The sequence below is a fragment of the Macrotis lagotis genome, chromosome 5, assembly GCF_037893015.1.
Source record: "Macrotis lagotis isolate mMagLag1 chromosome 5, bilby.v1.9.chrom.fasta, whole genome shotgun sequence".
Classification (NCBI taxonomy): Eukaryota; Metazoa; Chordata; class Mammalia; order Peramelemorphia; family Peramelidae; genus Macrotis; species Macrotis lagotis.
Window position 1 is genome coordinate 164220307 of NC_133662.1, and position 23852 is coordinate 164244158.

Genomic DNA, 23852 nt, shown 5'->3' on the forward strand with positions numbered 1-23852 from the left:
TAAAAAATAAAATTTAAAGGTATTTAAAAGGACCCTCCCTCTAAGACAAAGTTTTGTTTTTAAAGACTGGCAATTTAATTTATAATAAGAATCATCCAAGACTTTAATTTATGAACACGTGCTAAAGATAAACCATTAAAAACTTTATGGATTTCGAATTTTTTTTGCATCCCTATCTATCCTGATTAATTTCATACAAATATGTTAAGTCAAACAAGGTTACTAATGACAATTAGTTACACAGAAATACTGGAGAGGTAGGATGATTGTGAAGCATTTTTCTACATGGCAAAATCTCCTATATTCTGGAATCAAATATTCCAGGGTTTCATATAGTATAAGATGAGAGGAAAATATTGCTAGGAATATAATGAATATTAAATTCATAAACTATAACTAAGAATATAGCTCTATTTAAATACATTTATACATTCAGGAATTCTAAAGTCATTAAAAAAAGAGTGGGAATTCATATACTGAATCCTTTCTTACTAATTCTAATCTAACTTTTCTCCTTAATCAAAATTACTAAGTACATGTCTTTAATCAAATTAATAGCTATATTTCATAGAGGAAAGTGGAAAGAAGTATTCAGCTTTAAAGTTTTATTATGAAAATAAATGAAGTATAATACTGAAACAATTAAAAATCTGGTGAAAATATTTATTTGAATGGAAAAATTAAATAAAAACATTTCATGAAATCCAAAAGTAAACATATAGTTTTGTTATGTTGACATTGCTGTAACTTAAATCTCAATAGTTTAATGAAAACTATTTGGCCCAATAAACTTTGAAACAATTTTTTTCTTTTTTTTTTAGGTTTTTGCAAGGCAAATGGGGTTAAGTGGCTTGCCCAAGGCCACACAGCTAAGTAATTATAAGTGTCTGAGATCGGATTTGAACCCAGGTACTGCTGACTCCAAGGCCGGTGCTCTATCCACTATGCCACCTAGCCGCCCCCCTGAAACAAATTTTCATTAGTGTTCTGTGTTTCATATATGTTACCATCTATTTTTCCAATAAGAGTAAAGACTATGGTGACAAAATTCATTACTTTTACATATGTTATCCAATAACAAAGTAATTTAGTTCACAAAAGTTTCTAACTTCATTAAATGTATTTGCACAAAATCATGCCAGGATTTTAAAAAATCAAATTTTGAGTGTTTAAATTACATTTTTTTAACAAAAAAATAAATTTTGTGTTAAAAGCATGTTTAGTTCATAAATATTACTAATGGAACTAGATTATTTTTCTCAACTTTTTAAAATAATGACATTTCAAATTCTAAGACTTTGAATATAATACTTATTCTATTAGATTCAACTAACATTCTTCTCAAAAAACAGATACATCTAATATAGGGGAACCAATGTTTTATAGATGGAAATAAATGATTAAGGATGAAAAAGAAAATAAAATGAGATCACAATGGCCAGTGGTTTCTAAAGAAACATGAAACTGGGGGCAGCTAGGTGGCATAGTGGATAGAGCACCGGCCCTGGAAGTACCTGGGTTTAAAGCCGGTCTCAGACACTTAATTAATTACCTAGCTGTGTGGCCTTGGGCAAGCCACTTAACCCCATTTGCCTTACAAAAACAAAAACAAAAAAAAAGAAACATGAAACCGAAAAGAACACTGTTCACCAATATTATAAAGGAGAATTCCTCTATTACTGGAGTAGGTTTGTTAGTTTCAGGGCCTAAGATAGTGCTCTTCTAAATATCTACTGGACTTTTAACTTGTTTCATACACATCAACAATGAAAAAGAGATCATTTGATAAAGGAAAAGATAGCACAAGAGGACTTACCTTTTTGTCTTATCAACACTGTTCTCACAATGAAAAATCTTAACATACCACATCTTAGAAATTAGATTAAGTAACAGGTAAATCCAACTGTCAGAAAGAAAAAGTATTCATTTACTAATGATTCCACATTAAAATGAAGGTTCCCATTGAGAAGTTTAAATACAAGTTGGTATTCAAAAAGGACAATACTGTTAAAAGAGGCAAATCAAAAAACAGAACTGAGATTTAATATTCATGAGAAAAGTTGTCTGGTAACATAAATTGCTTCTGCATCTGTCCCACAAAGAAGACAAGATCCTAAAACATCCAAACTGTTGACAGACAGTGTCCTATTTGGCAATAAGCTAGTGATCTCAATACGATCTTTTGCAGGATCAGTGCTGAGCCAGGAACTTATAAGGGACTGGTTAACATTATGCTGGTTACTTGAAGGATGAGATAATAATGTGCTATTTCTTCCACCTGTGAAAATAATAATTAATACTTTGTAAATAGATGTTATATTTGTGACCTTTTCAAATAATACAAACATTTATATGTTTAAAAGGTATTTGCTATTTCTATTCAACTCTCTCTTTTTTGGCAAGGTAATGGGTTAAATGTCCAAGGTCACACAGCTAGGTAATTATTACATGTCTGAGGCTGAATTTGAACTCAAGTCCTCCTGACTACAGGGCCAGTGCTCTATCCAATGCACCACCTAGTTGCCTTTATTTAATTCTCAAAATAAATTAGATTGGTAATTCTATTATCCCAAAACATGGAGAAAGGACTTATCAAAATATGTCAATTGCCTAACAACTGATTTGTCAGTATGAATTAATCTCATAGGATAACCATAAAATTTATATCAGATAAGGCATTTTAAACTTTCAACCCTATCAGTCTTTTTCTATCCAACCAATGAAACTATAATTATTTAAAAAGAAAACCCAAAATGAAATATAATCAAATTTCTTTTTAAATTAGCACTGGAAATGAACCTCTATGGAGTAATCTTATTCTCACCTTTTTTTGATAGGTTTAAGGTCAAATGTTCAAGGGGCGGCTAGGTGGTGCAGTGGATAGAGCACCGGCCCTGCAATAAGGAGTACCTGAGTTCAAATCTGACCTCAGACACTTAATAATTACCAAGCTGTGTGGCCTTGGGCAAGCCACTTAACCCCATTGCCTTGCAAAAAAAGAAAAAAAAAGATCAAATGGTCAAGTTGTTACCCTAATATGTATTCCCTTATATTCAATATTCTACATACAATGAAATAATAAATTTTATAACAATGTTACTGGATGTATAAGATCATACCATTCAGACTCTCTGAAAGGATCCTCAAGTGTAACTTTTTTTTTAGGTTTTTTGCAAGGCAATGGGGTTAAGTGGCTTGCCCAAGGCCACACAGCTTGGTAATTATTAAGTGTCTGAGACCAGATTTGAACCCAGGTACTCCTGACTCCAAGGCTGGTGCTTTATCCACTATGCTACCTAGCCGCCCTGAAAGTATCCTCAAGAAAATAGATTTGTATACCTCATTTTGTTCTAACATGATTTTGATCTCCACTGTAGTTATATTTTCAAACTTTTTTATTCCTATAGTTTGGGGCACTATGAATATTTAGCACAATAATGTCCATTTAAAATGTTGTTCTTAAGTTTTTAATGAATCAGTGTTCTAATCCACAGAAATGTAGTCATAGTCTGATAATGATCTTGTTTTAATATATTATAGCATTTGAAGTCTCTACGAGATTTTGAGGTCTGTATTTATAGTAGGGATATTTGTCAATTCTCAATAAAAAAAAAAGCAAGTATTTAGTCTGTATAATTTGAGTAGGAATATAAAAACACACAGCCTCAAAATAGTTTCCAACATTTCCTTGCATAATCTACATTGACTGAATCCACCTACTTAATGATAAACCTTCTGTAATTTTTGGTGGCAATAGTCTAATCCTGAATAATTTCCATAAACCCTTCCATTTCCCAAACAAACCTTCATAATTCAATCATTTGTTCTGTACTTTTGTTTTCATATTATAGGCAGGGTTCATAAAGTAATAGTTTTTGATTACACTTCTGAATTTTAATTAAAGTCGATTTACAGGTAAATTCCTTTTGAAGACACTTGACAAGTCCAGTAGTATTTTTTTTAGGTTTTTGCAAGGCAAATGGAGTTAAGTGGCTTGCCAAAGGCCACACAGCTAGGTAATTATTAAGTGTGTGAGGTCAGATTTGAACTCAGGTACTCCTGACTCCAGGGCTGGTGCTCTAACCACTGCGCCACCTAGCCGTCCCTAGCATATACTTATTATCAATCTTCACTATTATTTGGCAAAGTAACAATATTCAAAAGTATTTTTATAGAATTTTGACATTTTCATGTCCTCTATGAATATCAATCTGTACTTCAATTTTTCTTTTTTGGTTTTGCAAGGCCATGGGCCTTGCCCAAGGCCACACACAGCTAGGTAATTATTAACTGTCTGAGTCTGTATTTGCACTTGGGTCCTTCTGACTCCAGGGTCAGTGCTCTATCCACTGCACCACCAAGCTGCCCCGTTCTTCAATTCCTGTCATAGAAATACTAAATTTTTGATGGTAACCTTAGGGTGATGAAACATATAGTTTATTAATAATGTGATTTGTTATATTCAAGATACTTTCCAGATACATTATGGAATACTTTACAACTCAAAAGATAATGTTTGTCCTTCATTCTTATTCAAAAGAAGATTATGGGCTGTCTCAGGAATTAATGGCTGTTCCTCCCTCCCCAGGCCCCCCCCCCCCAAGGGGTCTATAAGAAAAAGCTGTTGGGAATGTGATACCAAAGCCTCCAGTTTCTTTCAGTTTTGAGATTTTAAAATCTACTCTGCACAATTATCTTTCCAAACCTTTGTTTTCATTTCATCTCAAGAACTGAATCCCACCAACTTTGATAACAAATGATTTAACCTCTCTTTTTTTTTTTAGGTTTTTGCAAGGCAAATGAGTTTAAGTGGTTTGCCCAAGGCCACACAGCTAGGTAATTATTAAGTGTCTGAGACCGGATTTGAACCCAGGTACTCCTGACTCCAGGACTGGTGATTTATCCACTACACCAACTTCTTATTGTAAGAAATTAGGTTATCTGATAGGCACTCCCTCAATTTTCCTTCTCAAAACTTTTCACCATTAAGCTATTCACTTATCTTCTGAGTCAATAAGATATTCTCACTCATTGCTAACTGTAATTCCTTTACCCAAGCTTTCCCATTCTCTTGTGCCTTCTCCAGAATCTCATCTATTATTTCCCATTACTTACAGAACATCCTAATATTACTTCAAAACCAGTCTGTCCAAACTCTGCTTCTTTCTGTATTCACTATTTCTGTCAGCAACACCACCATTTATCTACTCTCCCATATTTAATGCTTAGATGTTATCTTTGATGTTTCCTTTCCATTCATTTCATCCCCACCTCTAATAACCAATTATAAATTTCTGATGATTCTACCCCTGTAAATCCCCCTCTTTTCCTCTTCTTACCAGTCTAAGGTATTCACACCACTCAGATAGGCTCCTGTAATAAGCTCCCTAAATTTTTCTTGCTCTTCTATGCCATTCTTTAGCCTGCTCCCAGACTTATATCCTCTATGCAGAGATGTAGCACTGCCCTTCTTTGGCCAAAAATCTTAAAACATTATGGACTATCATTTAAAGTTCATACTAGAAGTTTTAATATCCAAGGATCTCTGTAACCTGAAACATTAGTTTTGTTTTTGTTTTTTGTTTTTTACTTAGGTTCATTTTCTTCCATGTACACTATGTTACAGCTAGCATTATTTCTGGTACCTCTACCTCATACACACCATATAAGTCTGTGTTTGTACTGTTTGCTATGGCTATAAAGTCTTGCCCTATTCTCCCTACCTGTCATGAAACTCTAGAGATCAAATGTCTCTTTTTCTAAAAAGCTATCCTTTATTGCTCATTGAGAATGACCTTATATTCAACATATTGCTTAAATTTCTCTTATACTTCTATCTCACATTTTTTTTCCTTCTATCTCATGTTTCAGACTAAAGTTGTCTAGAACAATGATCTGCACATAGTTGGTGATAAATATTTAAATGGAGATGTATGTTCCTTTTTACAAACATAATTTCTAATTTTTTTCTACTCACCTCGAGACTAATTGGGAAGCAGAAAAAGTGAACTAAGAGGATGTGATCAACAAAATCAGAAGCTTAACATATACTCTATTTCTTTCCCTCTTCCTTTTCCTCTTTCCCTGGCAAGCTTGTCAATGCCTATCCAATAAGTGTCAAGCCAATGAGACACAAAAAAAGAGCCTCAGGTGTCTAGTATTAATCTTCATTATAGAATTTTGTAAATATCAATGAAATTTCTAGCTTTGCCCCAAAACTAAGAATATATATATATTCTCTTTGTGAATCAGAAGAATGAGAGTAATTTCCCTAATGATGAAGATTCACATTTTCTCATTTGGCATGGAACAGAAGCACTTTCATGAAGAAACATATTCCAAAATGATCACAAAATTAATGCACAAAAATATTTTTCAAGACCTCTTACTTTGGTGAAAAAGTGATGATTTTTCAGGAACATCAGTGGAGGCATCCCAGTGCCAAAGGGATCCATCTTCAGAGCAAGTAAACAGATGATCTGGGTTGGATGGGTGGAAGTGAACTTCCCACACTACAAAATGAGAGCAGAATAAGTTTTATTTTGGAATAGGCTAGTTTAACAAAGATCTTATGGCGTTCTATTGGAATGTACCTAATTATTTGTGCAAAAACTGTTAGAACTCAGAGATAAAATGAATTGTTAAAAAAAATTCTTTGTCTTGGGCCTAGATGGAATGGAAATAAAGGCTATTTGTGGAATAATTCTTGCTAGAAGATTTCTTTAGGCTAGTGAAGTGAAAATCAAATTGGGGAGGGTTCAGTGATTAAAGTCACATTATTGAAATGCTCCAGAGTACAATTAAATGTAATGCATTATATTCACAAACCACACTGGCTGCCTATGTCCTTGATAGAAAATATAATCTTCTTGAGCTTTCCTTTTTTCCTTTTTATCCTGAGCACCAAGCACAATGCCTGTCATATAGTAGGCATATAGGTTCCAAGGTTGTGAAATGCATAACTATCTGGAATTTTCCAGGGATGATCTGATCCAAGTTCAGGTCCAGGGCTATTAAGAGATCAACTGGGAATGGAGACTTCACACAGAACTCAATGCAGAGGGTACTTTATTTTTTTTATTTTTTTTATTTTTATTTTTTTAGGTTTTTACAAAGCAAATGGGGTTAAGTAGCTTGCCCAAGGCCACACAGCTAGGTAATTATTAAGTGTCTGAGACCGGATTTGAACCCGGGTACTCTTGACTCCAAGGCCGGTGCTTTATCCACTACACCACCTAGCTGCCCCAGAGGGTACTTTAAATAACAAGTAGCTTTCTAAACCTCAAGAATAGAACTGAGCCTCTGGAGGTGAATTAACTCTAAAACTAGAGTTAAACTAGTCTATACCTAGATCAAGCCATGCATCTGAGATACTAGGAAGGGCATTCCCAAATTCCAGAGTAGCTGTACAACTGGTAGCATTAGATAGAACAAGTGGGACTTTTTTGTTCCTGTCATAATGAAAAGTCATCAGACTTTACTGAAGACACAAGAATAGTGTTGTACTATAATAAAACTTATATACAAACAAAACTGCAAAGTTAGAGAGAGAGAATGGACCTGTGACTTCATTAGTATAGAGAACTTTCCTATGAGAAAACTCCTGCCTGGCAGAGTGGGGTGGCACCTTCTCTGCAATTAATTACCTTAAGAGAGCTGTTTAATGCCCTGAAAAAGTAAGTGGTCTGCCAGTCAATATGTGCCAGAGGCAGGACATGAACCAAGGTCTTCATGGCTTCAGGGCTGCTTCTCATATAGATTTGGTAAATATTCAAATGCAAATTTTCTCAAAACAAAACCAAAGCCCAAATATTCTACAACTTGAAACAGTTCACTCTGATCTAATCTGGAGTCAAAAGGAAGTAGATCCTAAATTCTGTTTAGAAGGTATGGTATTGGTATACATTCTTCAGCAAGACAGGCTGATATATAAAAAGGGAAATGAGAAGATATCTAAAAGTTTGGATGACCATGACCACCACCTCTTCTGGGTTAACCAAACCTTAGAATTTGTAGATGCAATATTTTCTTTTCCTTCTATAAAGAGAAAAAAGATAGACTATTTGATTTTTTTTCTCAGAAACAAATCTGGAGAAAATATGAAAGAAGTTGTTCTTCAGTTATGTCTGACTCTTGGAGTTTTCTTGGCAAAGGCAGTAGGGTGTTTTCTCCAGCTCATTTTACAGATGAGGAAACTGAAACAAATAAGGCTAAAGGACTTGCCCAGGGTCACACAAACACAGGTTTGAATTGAGGTCTTCCTGATTTCAAGCCTGGCACTGTCTCCACTGTGCCACCTAACTGCCCCAGAAAGTAGTCCTCAATATTTTATGCTCTCTTGTAAGTATGGTTATGGAAAAATTCTGTTTTTGAAATATATATATATATATATATATATATATATATATATATATATATATATATATATATATGTATGTATGTATTAACAGATGCTTTAAATGTGGAAAACAGCATACCCTATCTAAAAACATAATAATTTTGATCTTTAAGTTATAATACAAATATACTCCAAAAATACTTACTTTCAGCTTCATGAGCCTTCAGCAGAGATACTGGCATGCTACCTTGTCTAACATCCCAAATACTCAACATTCCATCCTGACCGCCTGTAGCTACAACATGCTGCTGGTTGGGATGTCTATCAACACAGTGGAGTGGAACTCTGTCTCCAGTCCTTTTGAAGAAAATGGGAAAAAGAAAAAGGCACTTATATATCAGTTTTTTTCTTCAGTTCATTTCATCTTAAAACACTGACCAAAATCATACCAAATACAAGTCTATTATAAAGTATAATTGGCTCCTCAATCTACAACATCCTAAGGTAAGCTGCCACTTTCAAGTGCCATACCTCATTTTCTTTGATCAACAGCACAGGGGTGGCTAGGTGGCGCACTGGGGCGGCTAGGTGGCACAGTGAATAGAGCACCAGCCTTGGAGTCAGGAGTACCTGGGTTCAAATCCGACTTCAGACACTTAATAATTACCTAGCCATGTGGCCTTGGGGAAGCCACTTAACCCCACTGCCTTGAAAAAATCTAAAAAAAAAAAAAAAAAGAATCCACTTGAAAAAATATAGACTCCTGAGCAAAAAATAAAAACAAACAAAAAAAAAAAAACAAGCCAGCACAGAATCTGATTTGGAAGGGAATCAGAAGAAATCTAATTGTATCTTCACCTAACAAGAATACTTTCTACAACTTCTTCATAAATGGTCATCCAGCTTTTGCTCCAGTAAGTAGGGATCCTTCTTTTTTTTTTTATTAGTTCTAATTGTTACAAAGTTTTTTCCCTACCTCAAGCCAAAATGTGCTTCTAGTGTCTTATCAACTAACCTTACCTTAGTAATTTCAAAACTTAATTAGATGTACTTTAAAAATATTTAGAAAACCTGGAATAAAAGGCACAATTATCCAGGAAGCTTGTTAGTCATGAATACATTAGCATGAGGCAACATTTTAGTTTCAAAGCCTCCTACACCTATGCTTTTAGTGCATGTTGTGCACCATCTCTTAAAAAGAAGTCTTTTAAAGCTTCCTCTTAACAACATGTATAAGTTGCATTTGGATTCAAGAAAAAGACTGATATAATGAACTGGACAAGATAACATTTATTCAGTATATTAGTTGAAATCTTCAACCATATTCACATAAGTGAGATAAAAACGAGTCATTTGTGAAATATTTTAATTCAAACCACTCCTTATTAAAGATGCTATAAAAAAAAGATGCTATGTGAAATTTTTAAAAGAATACTTGATTTTTGCCTAGGAAAATCTTGTTTTAGTCAGCAAATGTGTGTGTGTGTTTGCACAGATATAAACACACATAAATATTGCATTATATGAATGCAAAGTGATTTATAGAAACAAGTACTAATTTAATTATGATACAACTTGCAAAGATATTTGAATGAAATTTCTTTTTGAAACATCTTGAAAAGTGATACAAACTCAATATTATGTCTGTTTCTTCTCATGGTTCTTCTATGTTCAAATTCAGTTATTCTCAATTTCTCAAGTTAAGTATCATTTTCAAATGCTAATTTAATGTTTTCGGTACTTAACGTCATAAGTTTAATTCAGCAGTTCTTACAACAATAACGATAGCAGATTTCTTTGGAAACTCTGAGAAATGTGTTCCATGTCAATTATTCAAAAAGTTATTTATAAAGTACCTTCTATCATGTACTTTACAAGGCACTAGGGTACAAAGATCACCCCAAAAAATCTTAAGTGCCTGTCCTCAAGAACATTCTTGTTTCCTTTTTTTGAGACTTCAGCTATAAATGTCCTTGGTGTGATATGACTTAGCTGAGTGTCAAGTCAAGCTTTCTCTGGCTATGTGAGCAGAAAGAAAGGACTTGGTATGAGATATCATGTGAGGGTTTGGAAGGAAAATTAATGAGTTCTCTTTTGTTAATGTTGAGCTTGAAGGCACTGACCCTGGAGTCAGGAGGATCTGAGTTCAAATCTAACCTCAGATACTTAATACTTACTTAGCTGTGTGACCCTGGGCAAGTCACTTAACATCCTTGCCTTGCCAAAATCCAAAAAAAAGAAAAAATGTTGAGTTTGAGATGTCTTTAGGACATCATTTGAAATGTCCAATAGTTGGTGATGCTCAGAAGCAAGACTTGGCCTGTGTACTATCTCTTTGTCGTCTTCATAAAGTGATAATCAAACTAATAAAAAATGATTGTTACCAAGAGAGAACATGTAGAGACAGAAAAAGGCCCAGGAAACATCCATAATTTTGTAAATGAGATCATTCCCAAGTAGACAGTACTAGACTTGGACTCAAGACAAACTGGATTCAAATCTTGCTTCAGAAACTTACTAACTGGGTAATCCTAGTAATTCACTTAATCTGAGTTTGAGTTTCCCTTTCTGTAAAAGATAATAATAATAATAGTAGTGATAACAGCATCCAACAGATGAAATAAAGTATGCAAAGTAAAAAAGCTATAAATGAATGGTTATGCTAAACTCATATTGGTCATGGCTGTCACATTGCTTGGCCAGAAGATTATTTGCTGGTTGAGGTTTCTGGGCTTTTTTGTTCCCTTTGTATGTGTCTCATTACTGTTTCACAGTATATAAGAAATCACAATCATCAGAGGCATTATTTTATTTTGATACATTTTCCATTTTTCAAAGTTAATCAATCAATTAAAAACATTTATTTAGTGTCTACTATATGTAGGTACTGTGCTAGGGATACAAAAAGAGGAAGATAGTTTCTGCTCTCAAGGAATTAACAATTTAGGATAAAAAAAGTTTAATTACTTCATCTACGATTTGTTATAAATGTGCTAAATAACTTTACATCTTTTATCTTCTAATTTCCATCTTTTATTTTTTTGGGGGTTTTTTTGCAAGGCAATGGGATTAAGTGACTTGTCCAAAGTCACACAGCTAGGTAATTATTAAGTGTCTGAAGCTGGATTTGAACTCAGGTCTCCTGACTCCAGGACCAGTGCTCTTATCTACTGCTCCACCTAGTTTTGTCTGATTCATTTAATTTTTAAAAAGGTTCTGCCTCATTGCCATTAATAAAAGATTTATCATTCAAGCTACTCTGATGATGATCCTTGCCCTTGGACAGCAGCCAATGTATCTCAAAGCTCTTCAATCTTGTATAAACTACCAGAACTTTTATCACACTAGCACAGCTTTAGGCAATCCACTGTCACCCCTACACCACAATGAAATGTTAAAATGGTTTTTGGCCCCATATGATTCTCTTGCTTTTGTAATGGCAAAATATGAGAAATCTAATAACAATTTAACATATTTTAAGAGGAAATTAACCAATTCAATATTGATATCATTGTTAACTACAACCAGAAAGTATATGGAAATGGCTAAACAGAAGAAAACCTTGAAAGTCATCCTTGGAGAGAGATAAAAGAGCTGCCAGAGTTGGTTTCAATGAACACAGAAAGGATACTAAAAACATGTTGTGAGACAGTTATCTCTTCTGGTAATATTCATGATTATTAGGACAAAGAGAAGATTCTTTGAGAAATGTACTAAAATCTACTAAAGATAAATTTTGCAAAAAACAAAAAACCACCCCAAAAAACAACTTGACAAGATTCTCCTAACCAATTTAACATATATTTTGACTTTTGATGTCTTCAATCCGTGGGAAAATATAGGAAAGTAAGGCAAAAACTTTAATGGAAAATATGGCCCAAGTTTGGGAAATCTAAGGTCAGGGGGGAGGGGAGAATGAAAAACATTGATCTAGCATCTCCTAAGTGCTGAATACTGTATAAATGCTGTATCTCACTCAATGAGGAAGGTACTGGTGTTATGTCTATTTCAGAGCTAAGAAGACTGAGTCCAATTGAGGTCAGTGAGGTGGATTCCATAGCTGCTAAGTGTCTGAGCTTGGATCTGAGTCCCAAGCCTTCCTATACCCACTCAGCGATCCCTGAAGTTTTTGCCTGATGAGTTTTCATATTCTTCTTTCGAGGGAAAAAAAAGTCATAGGTGAGGAAAATAACATCATGATCAAAAATAAAACCATTCTGTACCTGATGTGGGGACACTGGATTTTATATGTATATTTTTAAGGTGAATAAATTGTTTCTCCCTGGAAGGACAGATAGGTAGGGGAGGCTGGCAACGATTTGAGGGTAGAGGATGTTGAGAGTAGCCTAAGGTAAAATTTACCCCTTTGCATAAAGATACTACAACACAGGTACTGAATGGTGGGTAAACAAAAGGAACAAGTAGATTTCAGACCACCATCAGGTAAACCATATAGGCATACTTGGGAGATATTGTGATTAGTTATGTTAACACTATACTATATTCTATATTAACTGTACAATAATATTCTATCTAAAACACAATGTATATACCTTAATTTAAAAATCCTTTAATGTTAAAAAATGCAAACCATCATATGAGCCTTTAGTGAATCGTAATCTTTTTTGCTCAGTATTGAACTGTCACTGTGGATACAATGTCAGGTCTGAAGTCAGGAAGACTTCCATTCCTGAGTTTAAAACTGGTCTAAGGTACTTACTAGTTTGTGACCCTGGGCAAGTCACTCAACTCTGTTTTCCTCAGTTTCCTCATCTGCAGATAGAAAGCTGATGATAGAAATGGCAAACTACTCCAGTATTTTTGCAAAGAAAACCCCAATTTGATCCATGAAGAGTCAGAATGGATTAAATAACTACAATTGTTTTCCTGATGGAGGGGTCTTACCTCAATACTAATTGCTGACTGGTCAGGGTGGTGGTTACTTAAGGTTGGAATAGTAATTTCTAAAAAGAAGACAATGAAGCCTGCCCTATTGACTCTTCCTTTCACTTGAGTACTTAAGAAGCCATTATAGGGTTATTAATTGGCCTAATTTCAATAATGTTGTGACTCAGAGAATAGGAAGGAAGGGAATGACAGATCAATATAACAGTCAGAACACATACAATATTTATCGAAAAAGTTCTCTATTCTAACATGGATGCAGTTTGTAGTGTCCTTAAAGAAATGATATTAGGAAATTTCAAAGATCACCCTAACGGATATAATAATGAAAAAGTTTGAAATATTATGAGAATTACCAAAATGTAACACATATGTCTGCACATGCAGTTGAGTTGCCACAACCTCCAATTTATTTCCAAAAAAAAAAAGCACTCTGTGAAGTACAATAAAATGAGGTATGCCTTAACAGGGTCAGATACTTAAGTTGTTTTAAACAATGGCTAAGGTTCATGTTAGTGTTTGTCTAAATGAGAAACCTTTATCAGCAATCATTTTTAGGAAGCAAACTGGTAGTAAGATAAATGTGCTATTTTTAAGCCTTTAAGATAGTTTTCTGTCATTTTCTTGCTCTACTGTAACCATTTAAATCTACAGGGCTTTTGTTTTCAGTTAAATGATTCTCTGATATGGCTATGCATCTTGGATGATTCATTGGCACACTTTGTAAGCATCTGTATGGAAGAAATCAGACTAGCACCTAGATATAAGTAGAGTTCAAAATCACTAACAAATTATCCTTCCTCTCTAAATCTTCTCCTCTTCCTAACTTCCTTATAATTAGTAACAGTACTATACTCCTTAGTTATCCAGATTCTAAACCAGAAGCAGGGAATGTCCAGCCAGCGGGTTATATCAGGTCCAAGGTGAAGTGCCCATGGTCATTGCCATGGCAAACATAGATGAACTGAAAATTCAATAAATCTAGGAGTTTTTAGGGTTGAATTAAATGTTTGACTAAATATAACAGATGAATGATGTTAACAAATATCCAAAAGGCCCCTGGCAGAATTCCCTACCCCTGCTCTAAACTTGATTCACTTTCTCCTTTTCTATATGTGACAAAGTTGTGTCAATTTTGTGTTCACAACATTTCTCAAATACCACTCCTCTTCTGATACTGCAACAATCTGGGAGCAAGCCCTTATTCCCTCATACCTAGATGATTCTAATAGCTTACTGGTTGGATCCTCTACCTTAAATCTTACTCCATTCAGGCCTCCATTCAGTTTTCAGTGATCTTCCTATAGCACATATCTGTCCATGTTACCTCCCATTCAAAAGATCCTAGTGACTCTTTATTATCTCCATGATTAAATATAAAATCCTAGCTGATATCTAAAGTCATTCATAAGCTGGCCTCTACCTACTTTTCCAATTTTCTTATATCCTCTAATGTACTCTATAATACAGTGATATTCACTTCTTCTCTGTTCCTGAAGAATTCCATTTTTTGACTCTTGAATATTTTCACTAGTTGTCAATAGGTGGTGCAGTGGATAGAGCACTGGTCTTGGAATCAGGACGAGTTTGAATCCATCCTCAGACACTTGATGTTTAAAGCTATGTGTCCTTAAGCAAGTCACATATCCCCAATCACCTCACAACCAGGGCCATCTCCAGTCATCCTGACTCATATCCCCAGATGGCTCTGGAGGACAAAGTGAGGTTAGTGACTTAGCACAGACCCTCTGACTAAAATCCAGTTCATGTGCTTGTAATGGCATCATCTCCCTGATGTCATGGTCTTCTTCAAAAATGAAAGACAAACATTATTTTTATTATTATCATACCTAGAATTTTCTTCCTCATCTGTCCCCTAGCTTCCTTCATGTCTGAACTAAAATCCTACTTGTGTGCGAAGCCTTTTATACTCCTTTAATTGTTAGTGCCTCTCAATTGAGATTATTTCCAATTTATCATAACTACTAGCACGATCAATATATCAATATAGCTATCTTGTTTGTACATAGTTGTTTAGATCTTGTTTCTCCCATTTCTGAGGGCAAATATCATTTTTACTTTTCTTGGAATCCTCAAGCACTTAATAAATGTTTGCTAACTTGACATGAATTAAAAAAAAGGAAAAAATAAGTTAAATAATTACAGCATAAATGAGCTAGATAAAAAATGAAAAATGAAAGTCTAGGTACTGATTTTGAGTATCACTAGTTCCTGAAATCTAACCAATGTAAAGCAGTTTCCACAAGAAGGTAAGAAAAGAACATGGAATCTTTACCTAGCAATAAATCAGATGGATCTCTTTGACAAGCAAAAGGTTATTGAGGCCAAAGCCAACAACCTTTTAAAGCTTAAACTCATTTGAAAACGATTATGTAGAAGGAGAACAGCAGATTATGAGTAGGATCACCTAAAAAGAGTAAAAAGCAATGGAAGGGCAGCTAGGTGGTGCAGTGGATAGAGCACCAGCCTTGAGTCAGAAGGAACAGAGTTCAAAATCCAGCCTCAGACACTTAATAATTGCCTAACTGTGTGACCTTGGGCAAATCACTTAACCCTATTGCCTTAAATAAATAAAATTTAACCTGCCATTATGATTATAAACAGTCTACTACCAGGTACAAAAATGAAAACTTTTCCATCTTTGTAGAGTCTGATACTATCTTATAGCCTTTTAAAAAAACCAAGATCACCCTTCCTACAACAATGTAGCACCAAGAAAAAGCATTTGTGGCAGGATATATGCAGTAGAAAACAAATCCTGTATCAAAACTTACAGTGACAGTATCTGACAGGGTTCATTTCCTTGCTGTCTGAAATCCCATATCTTTAACTGTCCAATTGAATTTACTGTGAGAATCTCAGGAGTTCGAAGGAAGGTCACTGCATGGAGTGTACTGCTGTCTGCATTATCTAAAATGAAGAAAACTGCATTATCAGTAGTTATTTTTTTCTTTATTGCAACCACATATTTCTTCCAATACTTTTAAGATGAAATCCAAGTTAAATCTTTCAAATAATTAAGGATATTATTAGTAAAGGAAGATTTTGAAGTCTCTGATTAAAAAATCAAAATGTTAATTTGACTCCCTCTACTTAACACTATTCTTCTAAATAACTGTTCGTTCTTTTAAGTCAGGTCACTGTCCTCATTGCCTGATCAACAACAAAAAAGTCTTCATTTTTACCTAATTTCTCATTCTTTCAAGTTCAGTTCAATTTTAGCTTCCCCCATCAGCTTTTCCCTAACGATTCCAGTCTACAATTCTTAAATGAATTTCATTTCATCTGTATAAGTAACTTATAAATTTTAATGAGAATAAGAATAGAGCTATACATGGAAGAGATGTTTAAGAAAATAATTGTTAACTGATGAAAGAATGAATTATGATAAAAGAATTCTTCATTGTATAAAGTTAATTGCTTTACAAAAGGTTTATGTTAAAAGCTATGATCTATTTTAAGTTGAAAACCAAGACATGAATAAGTAATTAAACTCCAACCTACAGGATTCTGGTTTACCCCGGGTTTTTTTTCTTAACTTCTAGTAGGTTTAGAATGATTTTTACATTTTTAAAAATACAATAAAACTATTTATAAATGTAAAAGCTATTCCTGACTCATCCAACCACTGAAAAAAAAAAAAGAAAAACAACATTAAATTTAATTATACCCACTGAGCCAGTTCTGGTTTTCACTTACATATAAGACTGGACAATTGTAAAGTTAATCTGGGGGAAAAGGAGTAGTACAATTAAGTAAAAACAGAAAATTTAAATTATGTGATTGATAGGTATATCTTTTTTTCCCATTTGAACTGAGAATTCTTACTCTTCTTTAAAAAACAATTTTAGTCTTAAAGCATTAATTATGTATCACACACACTGCATACTTTTACCTGCTCTCTTCTGTTACTCACTTTCACTGCTTTAACTAGCACCTCTATATACAGCTACCCTTTCACATCACAACTTTCCCCATCAGTTTTGATATATTGAGGGCTAACATGAGAAATAAGAATTTTAGGTAAGTTTTGGGGATGTTGCAGACAACACACAAAGGTCAGCAGACAACTTAGAAAAGGGTTCTAGAAACTCAGAAATGCACAAATTATATGTACAGTATATAATAACAACCTAAATTTTATAATAAGGTACTGTAAACACTCCATAAAAAAAAAAAGCAAAAAAATCAGACATCTTTGGTATAAAGAGAGGATCAAAAAATTTTTACACCGGTTTTTCAGATCATGGGGGGGGGGTCCCACCCCCTAACCTCTGTGATGTGAAAGGGATAACTGTAATTCAAAAAAATTTACCTCTAATTACTTAGATTTTTCCAAAGTCTGGAAAGTAAAATGATTTGCCCAAGGTCACACATATAAGTAACAAAACCAAAATCAAGAAGTCTTTCTCACTACAGCATATTGTTGCATCCTTATTTCTTCTCTATCTCTGTTGATATCATCATAATTCAACCAGGCTCAAAGTTTTGGGATTTTTGACTAGTCCTTGACCTTCAATATTCCCAATATCCTCTCCAGGTTCCATCTTAAGAGTTCTTGCAAATGTTCTTTCCTATTATTTACCATAACTCAGGCAGTCATTTCATTTCTGGACTTCCTGTAAAAATATCCAGATTTTTCCCCCTTCAAATTAATCTGAAACATTTCTGCCAAATTAATCTTCATAAAATATCACTCTGTAGCTTTCTCTAGCTAATTTATCTTTGGATAGGCATTCAAATTCCCTCAACACCCAGTCCCAAACTTCCTTTAAATTTTATCTCATGCTACATCTCCAAGATTCTGCACTACTATTTTCCAAACACACTGTGCTTCCTGGCTTCTTTCTCTTTGGTTCAAGCCAGTCTTACTGCCCATAAATTTATTTTCCCATTCAATCTATCAAGATTCTACCCATTCTTCAAATTCCATCTCAAAGTACTCTCCTCCATGTTGTCTTGCTAGATCACCTCAAGCAAAAACATTTTCCCCTTCCTCTGTAAATCCAAAAGCATTTCATATATATATATATCATTCATATATTATCTTTTATCATATTATTTATATGTTTGCCGTCCCAAACTAAATTATGGACAGAGATTTTTTTCTACATCTTTTGTACTCCTCAGAGCAAGGTGGTATTATGGTTCATAAAGCAAAGGAAGATATTACTTATTGACCAAAGAAAATGAACTAATCATTTATCTTACCGATTGTCCGTACAGCTTCCTTATAATCAACTCTGAAGAGATTGATTCTGCCATCTTCTCCAACAGTAACAATCTCTGGACTGTTGCATACAATACCAGTACATGGTGCACTCCTATAGGAAGGACTACCTGGGCCAATATGGTAGTGGGCCCTTATCCATTCCTGGCTGACTGAAAGAGTCTGTGTAGAATAGAGGAAAGTGAAGAAAAACAACTTAAAATCATTTGACAATACCAAAAAAATCAAGTTACCAAATAATAAAGGTAGCAAATTTTTCTTCTCATGACACAGTACTTCCAAGTTTGAAGGAAATTTGAATATACCTAAAATAAGCAAAGGTAAAAACACTTTTGTTTTCCTGTTTCTAATATCCTTTATATTTCACAGAAAATGTAAGGATGATGACTAGGAAACACACTTTGCAAACATCCAGCCATTGGATATATTTTTTTAAAGAAATGTTTTTAAATGACAGGGTAGCATATTTTTCATCTTGGAATACCTCTTATTATCAAAGTGGCTAAAAAGCACTCAAGTAAGAAAGACTTCCAAAATTGTTCAAATTACTGCATATAAACATTTCCATTTACTTCATTTGTCTTTCTATTAAAGAAGCAGTCATTATGGGGCAGCTAGGTGGTATAGTGGATAAAGCACCAGGCTTGGAGTCAGGAGTACCTGGGTTCAAATCCGGTCTCAGACACTTAATAAATACCTAGCTGTGTGGCCTTGGGCAAGCCACTTAACCCCATTTGCCTTGGGAAAAAAAAAAGCAGTTATTAGATATCCATGATTACTGTGCTCAAAAATAACTAATTTTCTTAGAGCAATCAGGTTACTGTCAGAAATCACATGTTTTTGACTATTATGGAAATGTTTTACATGACTACACATTTAAAACACATCAAATTGCTTGCTTTCTCAATTAAGTGGGCTGAGGTAGGAGAGAAGGGAAAGAATCTGGAACTCAAAGTTTTAAAATAAAATATTAGAAATAATTTTTGGGGAGGCTAGGTGTCACAGTGGATAGAGCACTGGCTCTGGAGTCAGGAGTACCTGAGTTCAAATCTGACCTCAAGACACTTAATTACCTAGCTGTGTGGCCTTGGGCAAGCCACTTAACCCCAATTTGCCTTGCAAAAGCCCTAAAAAAAAAATAATAATTTTTGCGTGTAACTGGGGAAAAATATTAATTAAAAAAGAGGCAAAAAGTTTACATTTTCTGTAAATGTCACCAACAAAAGAAAAGCCACAGTTTACATTATTTAAATATTTTTCATTCTTGACTTTATGAAATGTGCCCATCATTAAGATAGGCATGGGATGAATAAAAAATCCCAAGAGGCTTTGTTTTCTAGCTACAAGCTGTGTATGACTCTATTCTAGTACATGAACCTACAAGCTTTTCTTATCAGAGTGTCCTTTATTATTTTCTGAAGGTCAACAAACTATATATAGATTTTTTTTAAAGGGCATTTCGTATGAAGATTTGCCACTATTTCACCATCTGCTCTTTACAGTAAAAATCTCAGTGCTATTAGTGAAATTATTTCAAGTGAGTTAACATATGCTCTTATTTTCCTCTGAGAAAAAGATAAAGGAACTATCAAGGCAAAGTGACGTTATTGTAGTTACTGACTAAAGATGGCATCAGATTTAGATTAACAAAATTTTCACTACTCAATGGTAAAGAATATTATATAAAAAAAAGACTGAAGCTACCTACTTTAACCAGGAATATAAGAACTAGTCATGGACCCAGTGTGACTGTTCTTGAAATGAGAACTTTAATTTGCTTCGTTTCTAACCTGTGCCAAGTTTGCCCCTCCTTATGCAACTTGGTAGCTCCCTTACTTAATGCTAAACTTAGTTTGGACACTCAATTCATAACTCTAAATATCAAGAAATCTATCAGTCTCAGCTTTCCTGGTGGCTGGGATTATAGGTATTTACAATCATGTCCGAATAATTTATTTTTTTTACCTTTTGATTAAAGTCCATGCTAATATGAATATTTTATTCACATTTTAGGATTTTTAGGATAATAAAGTGTAATTCCTTATTCAGTAGGAAAATATTTAGCTAGTTTAAAAGTTCAATTTTTGTAAAAAATGCTATTTACCTGATTATTTGGATGGTGAAGAAAAATTGTTACACATCCTGTCGATGAAGCAGCTACAATTCTTTCCTGGTCCAAAAACTAAGCAGTAGAAAAATCCTGCTTATTACAGATTCAAAATATTAGTAAGGGATCATATATAATTTACCTAGTGATAAACACAACCAAAATTTTAAACATAAAAGAGACAATGATAATTTGTATAACATTTTACATTTTATACAGTCTGTAAATTCAAATGTATTCTTTCATTTTATTCTCACATTTCAGTGAGTCAGACCTGGCAAATGTTATTTCTAATGTATATAGAGAAGTAAACTGAGGTAAGGGGAGCTAGGTGGTTCAGTGGTTAGAACTACTGGGCTTGAAGTCAAAAAGATCTGAATTGAAATCTGGCCTCAGACGCTTACTAGTTTTGTGACCCTGAGCAAATCACTTTTGCTTTAATCTACTAGAGAAGGAAAGGCAGACTTCTCCAGCACCTTTGTCAGAAAATCTCATAGACAAAATCAAAAAACAAACTGAAGCTCAGAGAAATTCACAAAATTAAAAAAATTCATATTTATCTAGTGGTTTTTTGGAGGATGTAGTGGGGGTAAATCTGAACCCATAATTTCATTAGTGAATAAAATTCTTATATTTGCAAATTGGCAACACAGATCAGCTGCTAGTTTGTAATTCACTGACTGAGATAAAATTGAACCTGGTCTTTCCAATCTTAAAGCCAGCTTTTCATCCACTGAGTCTTGATGCTTCTTATGTAGTGAATTACAATTTATTTTCCTTACAACTCTATAAAGTAGACATGGCAGGAGAATAAGGCTTAAAGATTAGGCTAAAATCTTGTAAATTATATGAAACCAAAAGCTTTCTGTTGCTTATTCCAGTTTGAAACTACTGCCTTTCCTCATCAATAAGTGCAAACTAATGAAAGCATTTTGAAAAATTACTATACCAAAAGTTATTATGATAAATGGATGTTTATATAAATTCAGGTTTTCTTAAATTATTCTTGACCCTAGAAAAGTGAACAACAGATTAACTCTGGACCACAGGAATCTATCTTTACAGAAATAATATTTGATAACATTTTAAGTCTTAAAATGTCTAGGTTACCTGCAAGTCCATTACGTCACCATGATGTTTGATATCACACAATAATTGATGATCTCCTTCAAATACTCCATCAGAACTCAAGTTACCAAAATCTCCAATACACCAGAGAGAAACACTGTTTTCCTATAAATTAACAGCATTTTTGTCATGACAGAGTAAGTCCATTTTATAAAATGATAATCTTTGTTCACTTCAAATATACTATGTTTTTATAGAACCTATATCAGATTACTTGCTATTTTGGAGTAGGGAGAGGAAAGGGAGAGAGGGAGAAAAATTTGGAACTGAAAATATTATAGAAATGAATATTGAAAACTATCTTTTTTTAGGGTTTTTTTTGCAAGGCAATGGAGTTAAGTGACTTGCCCAAGGTCACACAGGTAATTATTAAGTGTCTGAGGCCGGATTTGAACTCAAATACTCCTGACTCCAGGGCCGGTGCTCTATCCACTGCGCCACCTAGCTGCCCCTGAAAACTATCTTTACATGTAATTTTTAAAAAAGCTATTAACAAATATATGATGTTTCATTTATGAATTACCAATTATTTGTTGAGTTTAAAGCACTAAAGTAGTTTCCAATCTGTAGGAACCCTAGGAAGGAGAGGGTGGGGAATGGGGTAAATAAGTATTTCAATGAATACATATGGGCATCATTCATTATTATCATTATGTATTGTTTCAGGCACTGATACTAACAGGACAACCATTATCACAAAGGCACAAAATTTTTGGAATTTATATAGGAGTTCTTATCATTTAACAGAATAATTAAGCATCTTTATTATGAGGAAGGCACTGTAATAGGTGAGGAGCAATCAATGCAAAGAGATAAGAAAGTAAGGAAAGATGCCCACTTTCAGAATAATATTTCAGACCACACATGTAGAAGAATAACTACAAGAAACAAAATAAGTGCATAAGAAAATTATTAAAACAAACACATTTAGGGGCAACTAGATGGCACAGTGAATAGAGCACGGGCCCTGGAGTCAGGAGTACCTGAGTTCAAATCCGGCCTCAGACATTTAATAATTACCTAGCTGTGTGGCCTTGGGCAAGCCACTTAACTCCACTGCCTTGCAAAAACCTTAAGAAAAAAAAAGAAAAATGTAATTTATGAGCAACATTTTTAGACATTGCTTGACAAGGCCGTATTACAAGATTTTTCTCTTCGACCACCCCCCCCATTGCTAGAGAAAATGATTGCCTATGGGAAAAAAATGTTTTAAAAGTAATGAATGAATAAGTCCCCCTTAAATATACCTCTGTTAGCATTTATTAAGTTGTGTACCATATGCCTGACACTGTATTAAAAAGAGAAAAACAAAGCAAAAAAGGCTTAATCCCTGCCTTCAAGGAGCTACCGCTCTAACGGAGTTGCAGGATGCCCACGACTTTTTACAAGCAGGATAAAGTGTGAGCGATGTCGGAGGGAAGGCATTCGGGGGCCGGAGGGTGAATCCGGAGGCAGAGGTGGCCGGCCGGGCTCGGGGTCTCCGCTCACTGGTGGGCGGGAGTCGGTACAATCGTGCCCCCTCCCAGGATTCATCCGTCTCCGCTAGGAAGCATGCCAGGGGCACCGGCGCAACAAAAGGGGAAGAGCCTGGCACGGAGGCTCGCTCACCGCCCTCCTCGCCCTACCTGCGGCTGGGGCGCGGTGCTTTCAGGATGGGCCCAAGGCAGGGCCGGGCGCGGGGAGGAGGAGGGTGGCAGCCCCGACACTGGGCCGGGGAGCTTACCTCGTTGTCCCAAGAGCCGGTGGCGAAGGTCTCGGCAGGCTGCAGGCTCCCCGCGGGCACCGGCCGCCAGCGGGTCTTGCTGATCTTCTGAGATACGAACTTGGCAAAGATCTCTTCCATGGCTGAGGCCTCAACTCCACCGCGCGCCCAATCCCTAGGCCCGCCTCTTCCGGCCTGCTCGCCCACCTGCCCGGCCTCCTCATTGGCTAAGAAAGGACACGCGGGGGACGGCGGCCGGAGAGAGACAAACTTCTTTTTTTGTTTGTTTGTTTTACTTTCTTTTTTATTTTAATTTTTTTTACTTTCTTTAGTTTTTTTTACTTTTCTTTTTTTATTTTAGTTTTTTTGGACTTCGTAGCTTTTTTTTATTTTTTTTAGTGTTTTTTACTTTCTTTTTTAG

At 34.8% G+C, this 23852-nt stretch overlaps 1 protein-coding gene across 1 annotated transcript; it reads right to left on the reverse strand.

Annotated features, from left to right (window-relative positions):
* Positions 1-1906: 1906 nt before the first annotated feature.
* NUP43 (nucleoporin 43) lies at positions 1907-23638 on the reverse strand. The gene is made up of 8 exons (XM_074187806.1): positions 23453-23638; positions 21712-21834; positions 20599-20676; positions 18476-18656; positions 16039-16174; positions 8544-8695; positions 6390-6512; positions 1907-2278 (listed from the first exon to the last, which is right to left on the reverse strand). Exons 1-8 carry the CDS (start codon positions 23570-23572, stop codon positions 2049-2051), a joined length of 1143 nt encoding a protein of 380 aa, XP_074043907.1. The 5' UTR covers positions 23573-23638; the 3' UTR covers positions 1907-2048.
* Between the last annotated feature and the right edge of the window lie 214 nt (positions 23639-23852).